Source organism: Phycodurus eques, chromosome 14 (assembly GCF_024500275.1).
Source record: "Phycodurus eques isolate BA_2022a chromosome 14, UOR_Pequ_1.1, whole genome shotgun sequence".
In the NCBI taxonomy this organism is placed as follows: Eukaryota; Metazoa; Chordata; class Actinopteri; order Syngnathiformes; family Syngnathidae; genus Phycodurus; species Phycodurus eques.
This window is the reverse complement of record NC_084538.1, coordinates 7,341,560-7,365,849: the sequence shown is the minus strand read 5'-3', so window position 1 is coordinate 7,365,849 and position 24,290 is coordinate 7,341,560. Positions and strand designations below refer to the sequence as shown.

The window sequence follows — 24,290 nt, the reverse complement described above, 5'->3', positions numbered from 1 at the left end:
TCAATTGGCACGTCAAGACGCTACTGTTTCCGCCCCTAGCCGACTCGCTAATGGCGGTGAAGCTCAAAGAACCAATCATTTCATAAACTGATTCAGTTCATTGAAAATATTTGTTCTTTTGAAAGAAACATTCCCGAACGGAACAACTCTAGACTGCACGTCGGTCACGTTACTAAAGATAAGGCCGCAAACTAGCGAAAATGAGTAAAAAACAAACGTCTTCAGTAGTAGACCACAGAGCGTTCTGCTCGATGTAGGAATTCAAACTTACAAGTAAAAACGGAACTCAGATGTAAATTGAAGAACTTTTGTATTCTGTGATATCGCTGCATGAAAGAGGCAGTCGTCTCACAGGACGGTAAAGTCTGACCTCTGTCTGGTAAAATGTGACGGGCTGAGTGAGGAGTTGCTGGCTATGCTAATGTCTGCCAAGCCGCTTAGACTCACAACATGTCAAACTGTCACTTTGAAGGCAGCCGGAACGTACGCCATTTTCTTGTTTTTTTTCCATGCTTATGTTAAGAATGAAGGCGGCAAAAGTCATTTCTGCAAGGGGGAACCATGAAGTTACCAGGAAATAATGTGTGAAATTATGTTTGGTTGCTGACTGCTAAAAGTTTACATGCTGATTATAATACTGGAAATGGAATGGAAATATGCCTACTCAAATTTCAATGTAATCCCCTTATTATATTATTCTTGTTGATTCTGCAACTTTATTTTTGTGATTTCTTTTACATTTCTCCATAAGAATCCTTTGAAGGTCGAAAACATTCTGTTAACTGAATTTCCTCTACATCTATTTTTGAATCAACTTACCTGTTTAAATTTAAATTACAGTTAGTGTTCCTCCTCCCTCGGAAGCAATTAATCTCACGTAACATCTTTTTTTGGACTAACACATCACACATTCAAACTCAGCCAATAGAGAATAAGGCTAAAATCATCCAAGTACAGTATGTGCACGTGACATCCTGGTCACTTTATTTGAACTTTATTACATCTTCTTCTCATAATTGGGTTGCGGACAGTGCTGCAGCGCCCCCAGTGGGATGCAGGTTCAACAACCACATCTTTTATTGATGAAATTGTTTTGGAATGTTGAGGAGGATAAGCGGTACAGAAAATGGGTGGATGGATGGATGGATGGGAAAAAACAATCACGTATGGACGCTCGTTTATCCGGCTGCCGTTTAACAACACTGAGCGCCCCGGAGGACCCGCATGAGTCTTTTTTACGCCACAATTACAGATATCTGCTTGACGGCAGTGACCACTGGGGCACACAAACACGGCGGCGTTGTAAACTGATGTAATCATCGCACCAGCGGCAGACTCCACAGGCCCCAAAAGGAACAGTGGGATTTGTTCTTGATAACATTAGCGGGAAGAGCAGCTCGGCGAGAAAAGGATTTGAGGTCATCTGCTGCCATGGCAACAGCCGACGAGAACGGATTTGGGTTGCATCTTCTTGGCTCGTGGGTGAGATTTCTGGAACTCAGCTGTCTTTGTTTTCTGTCTCTTTTGTTTTGACACACAAACAGTGGCTCTCTGTTATGGTGGCTCATTACAGCTAATTATCTTCTGAGGAGGGATGGGGAACCTGCCGGCCAATGTTGCCATTGCATGATGGGAGCTCAGCATCTGCTGTCATCCATGTGGTTTGGATGAATCAAGGTCGATTACGGCAAGAGGGAATTCTCAGAAAGATTTGACAGGAAAGCGATGGGTGCATGGAGGATTTTATTTTATTTTTTTGGTAAAAAAAATAAATAATCTCAGTCTCTCAGTTTGCCAATGCATTTTAAAGGCTGTCAAGTGCATGCCAAAGCAACAGGGGGCGCAAAGAACCAGACTCATCAGACCGTTTTAGCCAATCACAAGCATTTGCAGAAAATAACAATAAAAGGTGAGTTGAGGAAAAGGGTAATTAAACGTGTTTGCGAGAACAGCTATCCCAGCTATCTTTGGGCGGGAGGCAGGGTACACCCTGAACCGGTCGCCAGCCAATCGCAGGGCACATAGAAACAAACAACCATTCGCACTCACATTCACACCTACGGGCAATTTAGAGTCTTCAACCAACCTGTCACGCATGTTTTGGGGATGTGGGAGGAAACCGGAGTGCCCGGAGAAAACATGCAAACTCCACACAGGAGGGCTCGGGATTTGAACCCCGGTCCCCAGAACTGTGAGGCAGATGTGCTAACCAGTCGGTCACCATGCCGGCATTATAAAACATTATGAATAAATTAAAAAATGCACACAAAATATATACTCATGACTAATTTCCTGCGTTTGAAATCGTGCATTTAGAATTTATTTCGATTTTTAGTATATAGGAATAAACAATTAAAAAAATTGGTTTTCTGGTGTTAAAACTTTTCAAAGTATTTTCAATATATGGGAATAAATACCGACCATCAGAATTTGCATGTTGACAAAAGGTCACAACTGCATTAAAAAATATATACGTCTACAACATTGCCCTGCACCATCATTAGCGATCTTTAATGCTTTTTTTGCAAAAAGTCACCTGCAAACAGTAGCGATGATAACGAAACATAACTACGACGATACTACAGCTCACATACAGAAGCGAGGGGGAGTTGAACTCAAATAACCTCTCAGCATCCAGCTGTCATTATAGTGGAGAGGAGAAGAGCACAGTTGCATCTGCTCTTGTCTCATTACGACTTGATGTTTCGTCTCCAAAACAAGGAAGCATGTCGCGCGGCAGAGTGTTCAGCGGAGTTAATGGTGATGACTTTGAGCTCAGCTAAATAAGACGTAATGAGGTATCAATCAGAATGCGCAACATGTAGCCCGTCACTGCAGAGACTGACGGGAATCGCTCATCACTCACTGGCGGACGTGAGCCAAACCGCACATAAACGTGTGCTTGGGGGCAAAATGAAAATGGAAAGCTCTCTCCAAGGTGAATGGTAGCAACAACAACAACAAAACAAACAAAGACGAGAATGAAGGAAGAACATGATCGCACTTTCTTTTTAGGGCGATATCAAAAGGAGAGTTGATGATAACCAGAGAATAGGAAATGGAACTTGGGAAAGGGTCAGGCTGCTCAGTACAATCTGAGTGAGCAAAAAAAAAAAAAGTCTGGTCACTGGTAAGTCAAGGTACTACTGTATTTTAGTTTTATTAAGTAGTGGTTATAACTTCTCTTTGTTCTGGAAACTTTCTACAAATTCCACAGAAGGGTTAGCGTAGAAATTACAAAGCCAGAACAGGGCCATTAAATTCTGGCGTTGAAAAATCATTTTGGTTTTGTAGTTAATGTTGGCACTGGAAAAAAAAAAATCTATTTGAAGTAAAAGAAAAATACTATATTTTATCTGGATTTTTTTGATTTTTTATTATGATGTGTTTTTCAATGTTCAGGGTTCAGATTTCCCCATCATGTCCATCTTGTTTTCAATCGCAAAGTCCATTTTTGCACATTTACATTTCTTTTAATCTAATAATGTGCAGTAGAGGGCACGACATCCATTCTGTGCACATACAATTAACATTACAACTCATTCACTGCCAGCCTTCCCAGTTAACGTGGATATTTGACTTCAAAAAGCCGTCAATGGCAGTGAATGCCATGAATCTAATGAGATCAAATACAAGCTGTTTATTGAAGTGGTTTTAGTTTTCAGTGGTGTCGAACTGCACTGCATCATACAACTGAGAGCTGTTTCCTAATATTTGGGTGACCTTACGGGGCTACTGTAAGGATTAAGTAAAACGTCACCGCATCCGGCATTTTTCCTGTACACTTGTCTTTTTGAATTAAAGAGACGCTCATGTGAGTCCCTTCAAGAGATACTCAGTGGCGTGCTCACTGCGAGTATCGCCACGTTGTCAAAAGTCATCCCGTCAGAAGGCAGGCAGTCGGCCGTCTGACGGCGACTATGTCGGCCGTCAGTCTGCATCACACACAGTGGAACAAAAGACTTGGAAAAACTGACATTGTCCGATGTCTTTATGTTTTTACATGGGGGTTGCGACCAGCCACTTAGGTAGGCTACCTTCCAGGAAAATTACTGTACAGTAATACCCCCACGTATCACTATTCACAAATTGACCTACGTGCTTCTTTTTTCTTTGGAATATGTCCTTTGCTATTTGCTTTAAAAAGAATTTAAAAAAAAAAAACCTATTCATGGTTTTAGTGGTCTCTCTGGAACACTCGGATCCTTAAAAAATGGCGCCAATGCCTTGTCTAAACAGGAAAATATAGTATAGTCATGGTTTTAAGTAGTTTTTACAGTTTAAAATACTACAGTTAAAATCTGCGTAATTGACACACAGGAAAAAAGGTTCATAGCGGCATATAGATGCCACAAGAGAGCTCCAATCTATAGTTATTCAAAATGAAGCTCCTCAACTCACTTCCATATAGTTCCTGGGCACCAGGTTGCCACAAGATGGCGCTACCTAGGCCTGAGAACACAAATGGCGAACGCTAGTTTTTCACTGAATAATAAAGGATAGAGTCCCCTATAAAATTGGCTAATACACAAGCTTTATATGTCAGGGAGGACCTAAGTTTAGCCTGGGTAGTTAGCGGAAGTTATGGCGAGTCTTTGCCGCATGTGCATATTGATGCACATTTTTTTCCCAAACCAAATCACCTGTAAGCCATTTATTTCTAATTATAATCTTGCAAAATGAATTTGAAATGATTCTAAACTGTTTTGGGATTATAGATTGTGGTATATTAATATAGGCCATTACGTTCTTTTTTAGGAGGGGTGTCAATTCCACGTGGAACCGGGCCCCACCACAATTACTGCACTATTTCTCGCTGAAATGGCAATATTCTTAACTGTACAGACAATGAATCAACTCTTTGGCTCACTACCAAACGTCAAATGCAATTTTAGCAAGAAAAGCGAGGGAGTTTGACAGAACTGTTCAGATTCGGCCCATGTCTGTCTTTGCAGGCCACTTATGCAGTACAGTTATACATCAATGACACGTTCGAAAGAAATGAAAAGTAATCACATTTTCTATCCCACACCACCCTCTGCTGGAATCGACCAATATGTTTCCTGCTTCAATTAGAATTGCAGTTTTGCATTCACGAAACCAAGACGACACATTGACCAACAGTACTTCCAGATTGAATTTAGTGCCACAGAGTATCAGGTTGCAACAGAGATGCAGAGAGGCAAAAAAGTGTATCACTAACGTTCTGTAAATAGTGCATATCCCCTTGGCCGCTACATGATGGAAATGCAGTGTGCAGCATTGCAGATATTGAAATGATGAACATGCTTTACTATCTGCTGCTGTTGCGTTTGCCACCGTTATTCAGCCTGCAAGCAAATATCACCATTCAAGCGAAGCTAAGTCGATAGTTTACATCTCACTCTCTAAACTATGAACGCCCTCGGCCAGAAACATCAGGCCCTCAGTTGGAGCATAAACACATTTATTTATCTTCCCAGTCCAAGTTTAGCGTTTCATTACGTGCTGTAATGATGTAGCAGGCACTGAAACCCAAGTATAGGAAAGTACCCGAATGGAGACACATAGCCTATCCAACTGGTTGTATGGAACCCCCTCATTATGTTTTTTTTTTTTTTATCTACAGCTGTAAATATAACATGAGCGGGTGGTCTGTATGGTTTCTGCCAGTCTGCGCAGCATCCAAAGCATTTGGGTGAGCCTCACTTAAGAACACGTGTTTCCACGGCGGCCATTAGCGGCATCTCACGCTGTCAAGTTCGCGTCGAGGCCGTTTTGTAGTCCAAGCCAGAGGTTGGCTTGAGCTCTGCCTACCCCTCAAAGGCCCGACCGACTCTGGCAGACAGCTGCGAAAACCAACCGGGGCGACCCGTCTGTCTCGAAAGAGGGGGAGACGAGTTATGAAACGCATAAGCCGCAGGGACGGGAGCGGCTGCGAGTAATCAAGCCCAGCGCCTGCGAAGCTCGTTAGGAGAGCGTACAAGAGGGGAAACGACCAGTGTATGTTTTGGAAAAAACGCACAAGCCTGACCGCCCCCGCAGCCGCATGTCGCGGTGCCGCATTACGGCCCATTACACACCAGTGAGACATAACACTGCGACTGCTTCCATAATTAGGCAAGGGACGTTCAGGTTGTCACAATAAACATGTGTCCAATATGTACTCCAATCGTTATACTTCACAATGGCTTGGAGTGCACTCAAAAATATTACTTTGGACACAGCATGGGAACAGTACAGTAAAGTAAGGGACAGAGTCCTGCCGCGAATTAAAAACAGAACTATGTACAGTATAAAGTATGTAATCGCTTAGCATATGTTCACCTACACTGATAATTGCTTTTAGTAAATTCATTAAAAGGTGACGAATGTCAGTGGGCATCCTTGGATTTTTCTGTTCGCATCCCGGAAGATAAAGATTGGACCGTAAACAGACCACAAACTATGATCCCAAAACGCTTCAATATCATTTCAAACTCATTTGACATTTTACCCTTGAAAATGAATATCTCACAGATTATTTGATTTGCAGTCGCGATTACATGCATATGCTGCAAAGACTCTCCCTAACTTCTACCAAAAAAAAAAAAAAAAACTTGATTAAATTTAGATCCTCCCCAATTTGCAAAGGTCTTAGTCTCTCAGTAGAGATGTCTCTCTTCAACAATACTTCCTTGACACCAATTAGTTATTTCCTATTAGCCGTGGCTTCGGTCCCATCTTGTGGTATTTTAGAGCATTACAGAAAGAGCACAAACATTTGGGAGTGCGTGAGCTTTTCAGTGAATAGCTGAGGATAGATCCCACAGAAAAACCTTGAATTTGTGCATAGTGAACAGTGAATAGGCGGGGATCACTGTACACGTACGTATGCATGCGGTACCCTTTTGGTTCTAGATGAAGGTAAGAAGTTACTTTGGAGTCCAGTTATCCACGTGTTGTACATTCGGGTGGTCGATTCCAGGTGAATTCACAGCTTACTGAGCATTGCAAGCTATAAAAAGAGCGCGCTGTGGAAACTTACCCAACGAGAACAAATTGAAACACAAAACAGTCAGAGAAAGCGGGGTTGGATCGGATCGACCCTGAGGAAACTTGCCTCTAACATGACCGGGCAGGCCTTATCCTGGAACGTAAGGAAGCCGGGAAACCAAAAAACCTGGAGGAGGTCAGTCGAGGGCGAGCTGAAGGAAGCGGCAACATCTCGCCCAAGACCGAATCAGTTACAGTAGAGAAGATTCACAAGTGAGCTACACTGATAAGCAAACGGGCTCAAGAAGAAGAAGAAGAAGAAGAAGAAGAAACATGCTTTGGAGGATACACTTGTTAGAATGCACCTGTACAGACTTGTAAATGCCACAGTTTGTGGGACATATTTGTAAGTACGTATTCCATGTTTGAATTGTGTTTGTGGCGTTATCAGTCAGTTAGTTCAGCCTAAAGCAGAGAGTCGACATTTCGCGTGACGCCAATGAAGGTCAATTACGCCACTCGTCGTCTTCTTAACTTCATGAGACATAGTGGGTGTTAAGCATAAGAAGCAAGGCGGGAGGTCAACATGGCAACGCTTGCACTGAACATGAAGTAAACAATCCAAGAGGTTGCTAAGTGTATATTTTCCTTTCGATTTTTCTCCTTCTTAACGGTTTCGTGTCAGGACTTCTGCCGAGCATATTGGAATTTGGCCGCTTCATAGTGTTGTGGCCAGTGAGTGGATCTTTTATGACCATTAGGGGACGAGCATAGTTAACTAGACTTTTAAGTTTTCGTCTTACGAGGGGGAAAAAAGTCCACATTTTACAAAAAATAAAGTAGTAATATGATTTTTTAAAAAGATTTTTGATAAGAGTGAAGATATAATTTCGGGGGGGGGGGAAAGATGTTTAACTTCCTGAGAGAAAAATATTGTAATTTGTAAGTGTAAAGTCATAATATTAAGGAAATCTCAATTTTACAATGTTTTTATTTAATGTGTTTAATGTGTGTATCATAATTTATGTATCATTTTCTTTGCAAGAAAGTTAAGAAATACAAGCTATAAGCTCGCAATAAATTGTACGCGACTCAAGTTGTAAAGTTACGTAAGAGAAAAGATTTACGTTTTATAAAAATTTATTCATAATGTTGCAAGAAAAAACATATATTTTATGAGATCATAAATCATACTGTTTTGAGAATGAAGTCCTTATATTGAAATGACGTTGTAACATTTAAAGAGAAAATAACCTGAAATTTGACTTAATTAATGACTTAAATAATGAAATAAAAAGACAAAATAAATGAGCTTTTACAAGTAAAAGTTGACAAAAGAACAATCATCCTGTTAAAGAATGAAGTACAGTAGTTATTTTACAAGCAAAAAGAAGTAATTTTACAAGAACATACAACATAGTAACATATTACAAGAAAAAATTAAATTCATCATGAAAAAACCTTGACGAGGATAATTTCAGAATATTACAAAAATTGAAGTCATAATTCTATGAGAGCATAAACTTGTCATTTTACCAAGCTTTCTTAACATGTGATGACAATGACTTTTTCCTTTCAGTATTTTGGTATTTGACTTTCCTTGTAGTTCATTTTGCCACTAAGGAAATGTCACGGTTTATTGCTTTGTTTCAGGGTGGAACCCTCAATCATCCATGTTAAACATAACTGTGACTTGTGATTGTGTTCCTTATCTCAAGCTCCATCGAGGAAACACGGCACGAGGAATCCATCCATCCAGCGTAAGGTCCCAAAGTCTCAATAAATTGCCATTAAGCCGGCGGGCGAGAGTACGGCGCCACTTCCGTACCTACTGTACGATGACTCTAAGCCAACTTTCTGGAGTTGCTCTTTGCGTCTCTACCAGCCATTCAATAATTCATCCAAAGTATTTCAGAATTTTCAAAAGCATCCTTGCGTGGTAACAGCACTTTCTTGCGATCGTGGTTATGACCGAGCGGATGGGTTTTCGCACATTATCGACGACTCTCTAACACAGAATCGATACTAACTCGCAAATGTCCTTTGGAGCGAGTGCATTAGCCCTAATGAGCTGCACTGTGACAACTGGAGGGTTCACAAATTACTGTGTTGCTCATTCAAACGTTAACCCCGAGATCACTAAAAGGACGCGCACTAATGACTGCTATTATGTTCGGTGTTGACGATTTCAAAACTGGAAAGGGAGCATCAACAATTCGACTCCGTTGTTTTAGACAAGCGTAAAAAAACGTTTGTTCTGATCTCTTTGTTCTGGTCAGAATCTGAGCTGCATCCTTCTGAATGAGCTACAGCTGTTTAATGCTCTTTTGAGGGACTCCAGTCAGAAGACCATTACAATAGTCAAGTCTACTTGAGATAAAAGCATGGATGAGCTTCTCCTGGTCTGCTTGTCACATGCAAGCCATCACTCTGGATATGTTCTTCAGCTGGTAAAAGGCTGTTATAGTGATTGATTTGATATGACTGTTGAAAGTCAGGTTGGAATCTATCAGTACACCAAGGTTTCGAAGTTGGTGTTTGTATTTACTAACTGCAAATGTCCATAAAAGCATCTCCTGTGATAGGCACATCCCCACGTTTGCAACTAATTCAATAACTCACCACCCGTGTAACCATTCATAAATACAGTAACTAAATTCACACAGTACATCCGATTCAGTCATCAAATGTGTTTTCAACTCCAAAATAATAATCCATTGGAATATGAAATGTGCAAGCAGTAAGATACCAAAAATGCAGACATGATGTTACAGTGAGGGGGTGGGGTGGGGGGTAAGGGGAGTAAAAAACACTGGAAAGAGAAAAAAAACTGTGAAGTAATACTTTTTTTGGCTGACATCTCCAAAGGGCAAGTCACACACGAACGGGGCGGAGAGGGAGAAAGGGAAGCTCCTACAAGAGCACGAGTGGGCAATCTGCGCACTTCACATCTGGACTGACTTGACTCAGGGGGGAAATGGCTCTTCAAACAACAAGGTAATCGCTTTCAAAATTTACAATTATATTGTTGTCTTAATGTGCGGGGAAACAATACTGCTACTGACCGGGGACTAGTGGAGTTGGGGATACTTGGTAGAGCTGAACTATTCTTTGATATATTCTTTGAACATGTGCATGTATTTAACCATTATCCCTGCAAACCTAAATTCCATTTGGGACCCATTACAATGTTAATTTAGTGAGATGGTTTATTTAGGTTTGTAATAATAATAAACAGTTAAACACTTTAGTTATAATACACCATCTTTAGGGTGCACCCTTCACTTATTAGTTATATAAATGACTCAACCGCGATCCTTCAAAAGGTTAACACTTTTCAAATATTAATCTGATACACCGATATAATAATATAGTCGAGTATTTTTATTTGTTATTTTTTTCTCTTTCATACTGCTGATCTCGGCTTAATGGCCTCGAGCAAAACAGATTGCCGGACGAGGCGCACGATATCTCCTAATGTGCTGTACCCAATTTAAACCCCTCCATGGAATTACAGTCGGCAGACCCGACCGAGCCTGTTGCTCCTAATTGGAGCTAATTGTAATTTACATGGCATGGACATACAGTATGTACGGTGTGTTATATGTGGGTAAAATGCACGATAACGCACTTGAAGACGTCATTAAAAAAAAAAAAAAAAAAAAAAAACAGACAACACGAGACCACTGTAATTGTGATACTGTAATTGACGTCTTGTGGCCTGTGTAATTTTATATGTGCCTTAAAACTTCCTGCAGCAATGATGAGCAATTAAAACAGTTTTTGCCGTTATCTGAACAAGGGTCATGAGGATGCTTTCTAAAGCAACAGTGGACATGGTGGCCGTTGTTTTCAAAGCCGTTAGGGTTAGGGTGTTTCATTTTAGGGGTTGAGTTGAGGGCTAGCAGTCATTCATGTAAAAAACAAAAAAACATTTCTACATTGCATTTCTTTGCGGGTAAGGGGTTAGGGTTTACGTTCAGGGTTTGATAAGGGTTTACAGTGAGGGGTTAGGGCAGCGGTGTCAAACATACGACCTGTGGGCCAGAACCAGCCCATCAGGGGCTCAAATCCGGCCCCGGTGATAGAACACATTAACAGCAATTTTTCAGTAAAAGTAACTGTTGTTGCTAATTTTGTCCATGAGATGACCACTTACCACTTCAATGACATTCTGAAATATGCTGTTACACAGAAGTTGATGTATTTTACAAGTGTAATGTTGGAATATTAAGAAATATTATATATTTTATATTTAATAGTATGATGTGATGATTCAGTTGAGGTTGTCAAGATTCCCAGATGGAAGTGGAAATTTTTGTGCATTTGAAATGATTTCTCGATCTTAACAGTTTGTTTTATCAAATGTCCATAGTGAAAATACAGTACGTGTAGATCCACTACGATCTGTTAATTGCACATGTAAACGGAAACATTGATTCTTAATATTGTTTAAATTCCACTCATTTTTGTTAACCAATTACTCATATCATTTGAAACAAGATTTGCAAAACCCTTAGGTTATGGTTTAGTGCTAGGACTTAGGTTTTAGGGTTATGATCGATGGTTAGGGTTATGGCTTTGGGTCAAGGTTCATGGTTAAGGTTTATGATTAGGGTTTGGGGTTGATCGTTAGGGTGAGCGGTTGGTGTTGGGGTTGGGGTTGGGGTTAGGCGTGCAACTGGATGTCGATCATGTCTACACCCCCTGAGTTATCAAATTCTCATCCACTTGGCCGGCAGCAAAAATTATCCGTTCTAGCTATGTGAGCCGAGCTTTTAGAAGTCTCAAAAGGTAACTGATGCTTGAACCTAAACCCAACCAAACTGTTATATGGTTTTATCAAGGAATCTGGCATGGAAAAAGGGTGATTGTAAAACAGATGAAAATTGTTAGAGGGATTTGGTGGAATGTCGAGGAGTTAGCAGAGTCAAAGTTGTGTAAGTTTCAGACACTTACCGTCTGTATTTGTAGTTTTGTTATATATTTAATGACTCGTTGCTTTGAACTGCAGTTTCAAGCAGACAGCTGCAGCTACACTGGACCTTTTTTCTTTTTTTTTTTTTTTTTTTAAATGTCACTTTACTAGCATTTTTGCTTTCCCCGCAGAATACCAGAGCTGAACACCACAGTTGAAAACCACACAGTCATAGAAGAAAAGAGCTGCATCGATCCCGACCTTTGGAATGCGCTCACCAGCAGCCAGCCCATCTACTTGGGGGTCATCACCGTGCTGGGAGTGGTCTTGAACGTCTTCGTGCTGCTGGTGTTCTGCCTGCACAAGAAGGCGTGCACGGTGGCCGAGATCTACCTGAGCAACCTGGCGGCCGCCGACCTCCTCGTGGTGTGCTGCCTTTCCTTTTGGGTCGTCAACATCGCCGAGAATTTCAACTGGCCTTTCGGTGTGGCCATGTGCAAAGTGGTCAACACGGGCATCAAGATGAACGTTTACAGCAGCATCTACTTCCTGGTTCTGGTGAGCATGGATCGTTACGTGGCGCTGGTTCACCCGATGTCGCACGGGAGAATGCGTCGACCCAAGTATGCCAAACTGGGCTGTCTGCTGGTGTGGGGTTTCGGCTTGCTCCTGAGCGCCCCGACGCTGGTCTTCAGGGTGGTGAAGTATTTCCCCGAGTACGACGTGCACGCCTGCGTCCTCGATTTCCCAAGCCGCGGCGTAATGCTGCTCTGCGATGCGATGCTAATTATCTTCAGCTTCGTCATCCCGATCCCCATCATCTCATTCTGCACCGTCAAGATCATCCAGGCGTTAAGCAAGCGGACGATAGAGAGGTTCAACGCTGAGAAGACTGAGCAGAAGGCCACCAAGCTGGTGTTGGTCATCCTGTTTGCCTTCCTCATCTGCTGGATACCGTTTCACATCGTCACAGTGCTGGATGTGCTAATAAAGGCCCGTGTGATGCTAGGGTGTCACCTGGAAGCAGCCATAGACATTTGCAAACAGATCTTTGACTACTTGGCCTTCTTCAACAGTATCATCAACCCCGTCTTGTATGTCATCGTTGGGAAAAACTTCCGGAAAAAGGCTCAGGAAGTGTGCAAGCACTGGCGCCTCAGTAGCACAGCGACAGCGTCCACTCATTCAAACACTTCTGCGACACTGAGGACATTTAAATAAAAATCAAATCAGCCAGGGGGGAGGACTCTCCTTGTCATAGTGGGGTGGCGATGGCATCCATAAACACATTCTCATCTAAGCCCAAACCAGAGGTATTTTTATATGAAAATACCTTAGCGGGGCTCCAACTACTTACAACGTAGATAGCATACATACAATATGTTCTCCTTCTTTCTAACTAGAAGGAAAACTCCAATTTCTAATCCGAGGGCAACGTGCTAGCCTCAAAATGATTGATTGTAAAACTGAATCGAGATCTTTGATAGCAAGGACCGCAACGTTGAACAACAGCATTGCTTGGATGATTTTTCACAATCACAAATAGGGATGAAAGGGTTTACCGAGAAACAGCGGTATTACATTTCTAATCATCGATACTACCGTGTTTAGCATCTCCGAGAGAATAGAAGTTGTTTCGAGCCATCGGGTGGGCACCGCAACAGCAAACAAACTGAGAAAGAGGAAAGACGCGAACTGCAGAAGAAGAGCATGTGACTGAAACAGAAGACGAAAAAATATCTCTTGTCTTGACGGGTGCTCAATTTTTGCTAGGCAGAATTAGTTGGACACAGTTATTCCTGCCTCAAAGTCCTTTTTTTTTTTTTTTTTTTTTTAATGTTCATGTGTCTATAAGACGTAGTAGTTTCTTGGAGAGCTGGGGGGTAGAGGGGTCGTTATAAAACCCAGCACAAAAAGGACAGGGCGCAATGGCCAGATTAGAAACCAAATGCGGAAATGACTGCAAAAAAAAAAAAAATAGTTCCATGGCAATTGAGAAAAGTTATCGAGTACATTTTAAGGGAAATAAACTATTATTCCTCACTTTTTTTGTAAAAACACTGTAAAATCCAGTTTTGTTGCCCGCATGAGCATGCTAATGACCTGCTGTGACCTAATCGTAAAATCTGCTTCGTTCATACAAAGTCAGTTGATTAAATACAAAGTCAAAGGTCTGCAATCATTTCAACTTTAACTGTCGCAGAAGTCCCCGTCATTTTATTTTAACACATTTAAACATTTGAACAGACAAGAATGAATGACTCACTGTCTACTGACCAAGTTTCCAATGGTGACGCCCCATCACGCTGCTTTTTTCTTTCCTCCACGGCTGTCGCTTGTATTGTGGAGCTTTGTTGTTTTTTTTTTTTTTCCCCCACAAAACCGCAATCGAGCAGCCCACTCAGTGTTGACTCACAGGTCTGTGGGAGGGTGCACAGACACTCCCCAAATGAAAGACATGGAATACCAAAAAGGCAGTGGGCCTTGAACCACATTGCCAGGGTTGCGGACTACCACTGGAATCGATTCGATAGAATTTGTCGCATGTATTTTTACCAATCTGTCACGATTTCGCTGCCACGTATTGTTTCGTTCGCAAAACGCAATTACGATTGTTTATTGTATGAGATCAAATCTGTTTGTCCGAGATCATTTGTTATTCTAATCATCTTATCAAAGCAACTGTCCGCTCATATTTATTAATGCAATTGTGATGTCAAAGAAATACAGTACTTGCATTAAAGCTGTTTGCACGATCCAAAGGTGATTATGGGTTCTATCATTTATTGCATCATCTTTCAAAGTAATAATAATAATACATTATTGCTTTTAATGAATTAAATGTTTTTCAAATTTATATAATAGCACAAGAAATGATCACCTTTCAGCATCTTGAGTTGCAGAGGTTGGTCGTAATGCATTACATTTACTCGGTTAAATTCACTAGAGTCACTTTTGGGAAAAGTGTACTTATCAGCAGGGGTGGTTTTCAATATAAATAACCACAGATGGAGTAAATCCAAATCCCCTGTTGCTGAGAAAATCTCTTCTGGCATAAAGAGGTTTACAGGTCCCCTAGCTGCCGTCAAAGGCAACGCTCATATATGTCCTTTATTAAATTCATGGTTTTTTTTTGGTTCAAAAGGACAACAACTAAAGACATTATTTCATGTAAAATGTTAAATATTCAATAAGTTCTCATTTTCAGGTCATTTATTTTGTTGAGAAGAGGGGGAACTTCATTTTTGTTCCACCTGCATGCATAGTTTTTAGGGGATGCAGTTAATTGACACACTTAATAGTCACAAGATGTGCTGTACAGAAAGACAAATTAGGAGTTTGCCTAAGATAAAATGTGTTTTTTTTTTTCTGTTGAGAAGATTTGTGGACCTTTATTCCTTCTGTGTGAATGTGGCCAATGAGGTAAATATTTTTGCCATTTGCTTTTTAATTGTTTCATGTAAATCCTCCATATTTTGTGTGCTAATTAAGTTTCCGCTGCTCTTTTCTCAGTTGTGACGGTATTGTTGGAGCATTGTTTGGACATGTAAAGACCTGTTTGACAACATTAAGGTTCTGTTCAAACCCAAGAAACGATTTTGAGCCTTGATTGACCTCGAAAGGAGAAACAGGTCCAGGTGAACAGGACAGGTTAAAAAAACAAAAACGTGTTGAAGAAATGAAGGTGCAATATACATCATTACCACAAGATATCAATCAGTTGCACACACTGTACACTGTATAGGTCAGTTAATGCACATTTACATCAAGTCCGCAACACAGACGATCCACCAGTTGAGGGAGTGTCATCATGCATTGACGTGACTGCAGTTATCAATGTGTCATTTATAATCTCCAGGTGAGAAAAATACTACTTCCATTTTTTGTGTCATATCGCTGTTCACTTATCTTAACAGTTTGGTGCGCGTTTCTCCATTTAGGGCTGTGCAGTAATTCATGCAGCAGGTTGGAAACTTTTCATAAACAAGCTCGTGTATTGGGGGGGGGGGGGTGCAAGAATGCCGCTCTATATACAAAAACACTCCCTCGTCCCATTGCTCCTTCCATTCGCCGTGTGAGCACATGTGAACTGCTTAATCACTATGGTAAGAACTTTGAATATCTTTTAATATAGTCTTTTTTTTTTTTTTTTTTTTTTATTGAATAGGATAAATCCTCGATAGCAGCAGTGCGGAGAGTATTTATGGAAGTCATGTGGCCGAGAAGAGGAAACATGTTGATTGAGTCAGCATATTTAGTCATAATTTGAGTGCGTGACTAAATCACGCGCTAAATATTTTAAGACTTTGAAAGTGAGCTGAAAAATCTAAATATGCCTTGTCAGCACTTGTTTTGTGACAGTTATATTGGCCACAATGCGAACGATGATTCAGTCGTATACAAGAAGCTTGGTACCAAGTTTCATGGAGCATGATGTAAGACAACTGGACTGTACCATTTTTATCTGGTTGCGGTTACTAAGTTACTAAAACCAGCACGTGGCTTCTTCAGTTTGGTTACCATTTGGTCCATTTGTCAGTTAGGAGGTAACTTTACGACTCTCGGAAACTGACACTAAAATTTTAAGAATATGACCGTTGGCATTTTCAGGTGGAAGGTTTGATCGGGACAATTGTGACATCAAAAAGAGACAATTCATTCCAACAAAATTACAGAAATGGTGGAGCACTGTATTTGCGCTTGGTTGTCTGTGCCTGTTTAGTAGGCTAATAGCGGTTGGTTGTTTTCACATTCTTTTCTGTGAAACCTACCTTGAGCTATTGGCTGAAAAAAAACACCTATTCGCTGTGTATTTTTGTGCTCTTACTGTAACACAACAACAAGATGGGGCCGAAGCCCTGGCTAATTGCAAAGTGGTCTTCGGCGTAAGAAAAGATGCTAAAGTAATACCTCTCGAGTGTTTGTTGGGGAAAAGCGAAGTTTAGCCTGGGTTGTCAGCAGAGGTTACAGAGCTTCTTCGTCATATGTTTATGTTTTTACGCCGCTGAATGGCCATTAAAAGGATCAAGCACGCGACAAAGGTCTTGTTATTGCTTAACAATTGCTAATTTTACGAGTTGCAAAGCGGCGAAATACACGCCATCGTACTCGCCCTTCCCGTGCATTTTTTTCAAAATCAAATCAACAGTAAGCCATTTTATTTTGCAAGTAATGTAAGATGAGTTTTGTATTAGTGTTTTGGTATTGTAGTTTGTGTTATATCTATAGTATAAAACATGAATACAGGCTATCGTCGACATTTTTAGGCGCATTCAGATACTTTTTGGGGGGGGGGGGGGGGGGGTCAGCCCTATCGTCGCAATAGTGGAGGATTTTTCTGTATAGTAAAACAATTTCATGTGTTTTGTTGTTGCGAAGACTATGGAGCCAATGACGCTTGAGGCGGCGGCTGCTCATCGGTCTGAAAACGGCAGCTTTTCAAACTCTCTCATGTCGACGGACTTCGTCACGCTCCGCGCCATCGTTCCTCCGTACATCATCGCCGTGTCCGTGGCGGGCCTCGCCTTGAACGGCTTCGTCCTGTGCGTTTTCCTCGCTCACAAGGATCGCCTGACCGTGGCTGAGGTCTACCTGGGGAACTTGGCTCTGGCCGACTTCGCGCTCCTTTGCGGCCTCCCCTTCTGGGCCGCCAACATCCTCAACGGCTTCGACTGGCAGTACGGCGACGCCTTGTGCAAGTTGGTCAACGGCGTCATGATGGTGAACCTCTACACCAGCGTTTACACTTTGGTCATGATCAGCGTCGACCGCTACTTGGCGATCGTGATGACCATGCAAGCGAGGTGGCTGCGACGAACGCGGCACGCCAAGATCATCTGCGTGCTCCTCTGGCTTTTCGGGCTCTCGCTCAGCATGCCGACCACGCTGCACAGGAAGGTGATGTACTTTGAAGAATTCCAGATGACATCCTGCGTGCTGGACTACAGCCACGGCAGCTCGTGGAAGTTAGCCAACCAGGGCCTGCTGAATGCCGCTGGCTTCGTCGTCCCTGCTCTGGTGATCGTCTTCTGTAGCAGGGCTATCGTTAAGGCTTTGGGACAGAGGAAGGAGAGCGTCGGCCTTCGGGATGTTAATGACGCGAAGGCCTCTGTGCTGTTGTACGCCATCACTCTGCTGTTCATCCTCTGCTGGGGGCCCTACCAGGTCTTCACCTTCCTTGACACGCTCTGCGACATCCACGTGCTGGACGTCACGGCGTGGTCCCACGCTCTGGACGTCGGGGGGCAGGTCTCGGCCTATCTCGGCATCCTCAACAGCGCCCTCAACCCTGTGCTCTACGTCCTCGCCGGGCAGTACTTCAGGAAGAAAGTTAGCGCCATTTATCGGACGGCTCTGCGACATCGCAGAGGATCGGACAAGACCACCTATCAGCGCTCTGTCGTCTCCACTTACATTCACAGACCTGAGCAGATTAAGCCTGTTGTCATATAGGAAGATTATGATGTTTATATGGTATGGTAATATAAACTGTATGTAAGATATGATGTAATATCATATAATATCATAATACGGTTTAATATGGTATGATGTATAGCAGGGGTGTCAAACGTAGTCCTTGGGCCAGAATTGGCCCGTCAGGATTTTTTTCAAGAAAATTCTGTTGCTAATTTGTCCACCGGAGGGCGCACTCACAAGCACTTTCAACGACCACTTACCACTTAAATGATATTCAGAAATCAGATGTTCCTCAGGATTTGATATTGATGCACTTGTCAAGGATAAAAAGATGCCAAGTTTCAGGAGCAAAGTCAGCCTACTTATAAAATGCTGTGCTAACTTTGAACTCTGAAGAATACCGTTCTGTGAAAATTAATACCTCCTGTTGAAATATTTTAAGAGACTGAATATTGCCCAATATCTGTTAACAGCTTCAGTTCAAATCATTTTTTTTTTTCATGCACTGCCACAACTTGTGTGTATTTTTTTTTTTGTATACATTTTGGAGGCGGATGGAGTCGCGGGACAACTGCACCCTCATTTTGAAAAGTTCCCACTTCAGTTTGTATGGTCGGATGAGTTAGTTGAGGTTGTCAAGCTTTCCCGACGGATGTGGAAGTTTATGAAAATGATTTCTAGATCATAAGTTGTTTTATAAAAGGTACATACAGTATACAGATCCACTGTGGTCTGTAAGTTGCACGTGTAAATGAAAACACTGATCCATAGCATTGTTGAAATTGCACTGGTTCTAAATAAATTTCAGACTTCTGATATGATTTGAAACAAGATAATAATCAATCTGAATATTTTTTACATTTTTAAAACGTACTTGTAATTATTTACACCCCCAAAAAAGTGAACATTTTGCAATTGTCGGCATTTACAGCTTATTAGGCCACGATTAATTGACCAGCCCTCTTGAGATCAAATTGGGGTGAATGAATGTGAACTAAAATGAGTTTGACAGCCCTGATTAATTGTACGGTATTATATGATATATGTTTTGTATGGCGCAGTACAGTTCTTCACTGCTGCATGTGTATGCTGTGCAGCACTTTGACCACTTGGGGGCGCTGCAATCTTACACCTAGCACAAAGCGTAGAAAAAGTCTTGCTAGTGATTTGCATCGGCGACATGTCACCGAGTTAAAAAAAATGAAAAAATAAATAAATAAACTTGTCACCGAGTATGACATAAATAAAACACGATGCAATGCAATGTAACGTAACGTCCAAAATCGACCATGTATTTATGTAAGGGATAAATATCGCAACATATATATATAATACAGACAGCAGAAAAACTTGGGCCCAATCCATACAGAAACAGAGCCGATTTTTTTATTCTCTCTTTTTTTTTAAGTTTCTTGTTAACATGGAATTGTTTAAGGAAATGTGTGTCTACACACACACACACACACACACACACATACAAAAGAAAACGCTGAAACATTGTAGCGTATATGCCAGCCCTGAAGTGGCACTGTAACGGTGCCACAAAAGTCCCCAGAACAGAGTATAAGAAGCCTTAGCGAGTTAGCGTTCTACAACAACATTTTCACAACAATGGCGAGGAATGGGAAGCGAGCAACAAAGGCTACATTTGTGTGGACTGACGACGTACTACAGCTTGTTTTGGAACGAAAGCCCAGATTACCGACAAGGTAAACAACTTCTAACACAGTAATCCACCATTATTGTCTTAAATGTTGGCGGTGTTCGCGCACAGTCACGCGAGAACTGGTGCGACTACGTCATCGTCTCAAGAAAGTTATGTATTCGTGCACTTATGCATTCATGTTAACCGTTTTTTTTTTGTCTTAAATATTATTTTGTGGCTCCCAAAACGGGACGTATTTTGATGTGGGCGGGGCCTTTGAGTGAAATGCAAATCCAGTGTGTATTGAAATGAGTGAGGGTCCCGGAACACTCCAGGTTGTTGGGGACAAGTGATAGTTACACACAAGTTGAGAGTTTTTGTTCCTAGACGAATTTGGAAATGAAGATCTATTGGAGCAACAGGTACAGCAATGATCACGTCGCTTCTTCTACTTAATTGAAATCAGCCATGTTGATATCTGAAGTAAGTAAAATAAAAACAATTATATTAATCTCTTAGTTACGATAAATAAGGATGTTGACCACATCAGCTTTAAACAGGACGGGGCCTGCTTTCTTGTCACAACACTTGAAAAAGGATTTACTAATGCACACGAGAACTGCTGGGGTGTATTTTGTTGAATCGTTACATTAGTGGTTAATGCAATCAAGCAGTTAGATTAGTAAAAGGGCGGACGGAACCAGAGTAGCCTGAAAAATGTCTGCACATAATTTCGAGAGTGGCACCGTCTAGTGGACATTTATAGGAATGGCCTTTTGTCAAATAAACTGGATCCAATAAATAAAGTGTAAGCCATTGAGCCTCGGGCCGTCTTCCAATTTTTTTTTTTTACCCTTTTATTTTGTCTGTGGCCATTTTTGGCCACGGACAGACATAGGCTGTAATTTTTATTTTTTATTTTTATTTTTTCTCATTTTACTGAATAAAATCTTTATCAGTTCTTGTAATGGTTATATGACAATTATTTTTCAGCCCTTCAAATTCCAATTTATTTGCACAATGTGCAACTTGGAAAACTACCTTGTATATCTCTGTATTCTCAGTAGGCCTACTGCCTATTTTTCTTATATTGTTAATAGTTTTTTAAATTCCCTTTAATTGCTGTTCTTTTATTTATTTATTTATTTTTTTCACTTTGTTGGCTGCCGGCCAGTGGCGGTTCTCGGAGGTTCGGAGCGGGGCCGGGGAGTGCCCCCTGAACATTGTGCCTGAAAACATGAAACAAAATGAAAACCAACAGGTGAGTAAAACACAGACAACTATTTTTACAGGGAAATGCAAAACACGTCTAACATTACGTTTGACACGTAATTACCACATGTATAAAATGGCACTAGGCATGTCGGGAAATCTGCATCCAATTCTCCAGGCACTACAGTGCGTACTGTAAAGATGAAATTATTATTGCACCGACGCCAAAGGCCGCACTAATGCATGTCGTTCAAGTTCCATATTCTAGTGGGATCCTTTAGTGCGTTTTGGTGAAAACTCTACCACAAACTTACCATTCACCACCTAGCAAGAGGCAATCGGAACCACGAAAAAAATTACTACGAACTACAGTATAAAGGACATACTTCTGGTCAAAAATGGTTGTTTGTCAACTTCATGGAATATAATAGCAACCTGGCAGAGCAGGCGTTAATGTGATCGTGAGTTAATTGCATGCTTCTGGCTGACGTTGGTTCACCTTAGCACAAGACAAAACCAAGCAAGACCGGTTCAGTAGCCTATTAATATAAATGTTATTTATATAGGTCTTATGTGTTGCTAAAATGTTATGTATTCCTCTCCACTGCTGTTTGTTGTCTTCAAAAATAGGAATATGTCATTCATAGAAGTTGTCGAGTTTCAGCTAATTTACAATCCGGTCAGGCTTTAGAATAGAGTGAAATAATGAATTTTTTTTTGTTTTTTTAAATACCATTAATAGGTCAGCTTAGACAGGGTGTGTGTGCGTGCATGTGTTTAAAACTAAATCTGCCTACCTACCAACCAATTTTTTGGGGGTGTAATGGTGATTATTGCTGCTGTGACAATCTAATTTCCCTCATGGAATGAATAAAATATCTAACCTAATTGATATATTTAAAAAGCTGATGTTGAAAATTACAAAATCAGACAAATCCCCACACTTGGGAAGTTCCATTACATTTGCATTACCACAGGTAAAATAGTTCATAAAAAGAAAGCAGGTTGGACACAAATGGCCAACATAGAGCCCAGAGGGTAAATGTTCCTTTTTTCTTTTATACCTGGATGTAAACAAACATAATTTATACCCTCGGCATTACACGCGTGACACTTCCTAACGAGAAAAGGCCCCGTTGTGGACCATGTGCTGTGCCATGTGAGCGCTCCCTCCTCCTTTCCCTTTTTCCATCTAGCCATCCGTTTCACATAATGTGCTTCACCTCAATAACGGCAAAAGAACCTGCATCAGCACAACCCGGTGGCCCCCAGTCTCCATGTTTTAGTCTTTGTCACCTTTCTCTGTCCTTGGCTCTTCTGCACACATCCATCTTGTGGAGATAGAGATAAGTGAGGATCAATAGGTTTTTGTCTTTCTGATAAATGAAGTGTTATCTGCACAGGTGACCATGATCTGTCTATTGAAATTCATCTTATTTAAGGTAACAACGATGGGCAAAAAGTATGGCTGAAAAAAAACAAAACAGATGGGCAAATATAGCAAGCAGGAGGCATGCGATGAAAAAATTACATAATACAAACTAATAATAGCATCACTCAGTTTTATGCATAGCATCAGCTTTTATATTACATTGCGTTTACCTTTTGTGATTCGTGACTAAATTCTCTTTCATAATTCTATTTTGTCACAAGTTGGCTTTTGGCATTCACATTTTCAAGAAATGTATTTTAAAAAATCCCACACAGTTTGAAATGATTTGTTTTTAACAATTGTTTTAAAGTATTATATGTATATGTTTCATAGTGTTACGGTTTTTCTCAGTTGCTTCGGTACATTTCTCAAATCATCCTCGACATTTGCAAAACGGTGAATGCATTTCTCGAAACAAATCGTACAAAAAGCAAAACACCATTAATCTCCTTTCTCAAAATGGTGTCTTTCTCATAATCGGTTCATCTTTTAAAAGTAGATCTGTGTCAATGAACATGTCAGTGCCAGCAGAATGACAAGTCGTTGTGTACGGATAAGACAAATTGCTTATTGTGTGTAATTGTGTATGCTCGAAGAATGTTCTGATGTAAAGTATAGCTAGTTTTTTTTTTTTTTTTTTTTTTTTAGAACAATTGTTTTAAATTGTAAGTTACATCTTAGTGTATGTGGGAGATGATTCTCATTTACGGTTTTACTGTTTGTACTGTAACTTGTTGACAGACCATCTCATTGCGCAACACAAAGGATGGTATAGTATTATTAAAACCCAATATTATGACGCCTATTGTTATGATGCCCTCTCTTGTAGGGCTTTGATGTATAGAACTACAGCAAATTAACTCATTCACTGCCAGCCCTCCCAGTTAACATGGATATTTGACTTCTAAAGCCGTCAATGGCAGTGAATGTGTTAATAGGACACGCTCAAGCTCTTCTGTAGAATTTGATGTGAAGCATGCTGAGCTCCTGCAGGCCAACGTCTCACACTTGCTTCCTCAGCATGTTCATACCTCTTCTTCCTCCTCCTGCTGCTGCTGCTTCTTCTTCTGCTCCCAGATGGGAGGGAGGGGTAGCTAACACTTTTTACCTACAGTAATATACGGTAAATAATATATCACATAGAGGGCAGCACGGTGAGTTAGCAGAGAACATGTCTACCTCACAGTTCCCTGAGGTTCTGGAATCGAATCATGGCTCCGGGATCTGTGTGGAGTTTACGTGTCCTCCCCATGCTTGCGATGGTTTTATCCGGGTACGTCCTCCCACATTTAAAAAAACAAAACAAAACAAAAAAACACGTATGCTGGGTTCATTAAAGACTCTTATATTAAGGCTTAAGTTTGAACGTGCTAATGAGGACAAGCACTATAGAAAATGGATGGTCATATCAAGTGTAAAAAGGAGTTAACAATTGTTAAAAAAAAACCTACCAAAATCTTAACTTTAATAAGTGCTAATGTGGCGACTCTTCACCTACATTTCACTATATATTTTTCATGTTGTTCTCCGTAAAAAGTGTCATAAGAAGCCGAAGAAAAAGCGAAGCATGCAGATAGTCCTTTGATGATCGTTGAGCGGAGGTCACGTGATTTTTGGAGGTGTCTTTTCCCCCGATGTTTTGCTGTAATTTTAAATTCTACGGCTTCAGGGAATCACAAGTCTTATTTTGTACAATTTTTAATTGTTGCATA

The 24,290-nt window shown here is 40.9% G+C and overlaps 3 protein-coding genes across 5 annotated transcripts in view; all 3 read left to right on the top strand.

Moving 5' to 3' along the window:
• The first annotated feature begins 7,155 nt into the window (after window positions 1-7,155).
• On the top strand, window positions 7,156-14,191 carry bdkrb2 (bradykinin receptor B2). The gene is made up of 4 exons (XM_061696415.1): window positions 7,156-7,360; window positions 8,673-8,714; window positions 9,823-9,951; window positions 12,064-14,191. The coding sequence occupies exons 3-4, from the start codon at window positions 9,932-9,934 to the stop codon at window positions 13,091-13,093; spliced, it is 1,050 nt and encodes a 349-aa protein (XP_061552399.1). The 5' UTR covers window positions 7,156-7,360; window positions 8,673-8,714; window positions 9,823-9,931; the 3' UTR covers window positions 13,094-14,191.
• Window positions 14,192-15,955: 1,764 nt separating this feature from the next.
• bdkrb1 (bradykinin receptor B1) lies at window positions 15,956-18,325 on the top strand. 2 transcript variants are annotated; one of them, XM_061696853.1, is made up of 2 exons: window positions 15,956-15,978; window positions 17,252-18,325. In XM_061696853.1, the coding sequence occupies exons 1-2, from the start codon at window positions 15,976-15,978 to the stop codon at window positions 18,323-18,325; spliced, it is 1,077 nt and encodes a 358-aa protein (XP_061552837.1). In that variant the 5' UTR covers window positions 15,956-15,975. The 2 variants fall into 2 exon arrangements, with proteins under 2 accessions (XP_061552837.1, XP_061552836.1); XM_061696852.1 differs by lacking the exon at window positions 15,956-15,978 and adding an exon at window positions 16,280-16,308.
• Window positions 18,326-20,211: 1,886 nt separating this feature from the next.
• Window positions 20,212-24,290, top strand: part of spata7 (spermatogenesis associated 7) — a 34,925-nt gene continuing 30,846 nt past the window's right edge. The window contains exons 1-2 of one of the 2 annotated variants that reach the window (XM_061696176.1): window positions 20,212-20,356; window positions 21,109-21,195. The gene's annotated coding sequence lies outside the window, so the exon portion shown is untranslated. Of the gene's footprint in view, window positions 20,357-21,101; window positions 21,196-24,290 lie in introns of those variants that run through there. The other variant, XM_061696177.1, reaches the window with a different exon arrangement.

Excerpts from the sequence above, each read along its gene's own strand:
- bdkrb2 (XM_061696415.1), top strand. The coding sequence starts at position 9,932 with ATGGCTCTTCAAACAACAAG. Across the intron at positions 9,952-12,063 it reads ATGGCTCTTCAAACAACAAG|AATACCAGAGCTGAACACCA; the intron begins GTAATCGCTTTC and ends CTTTCCCCGCAG.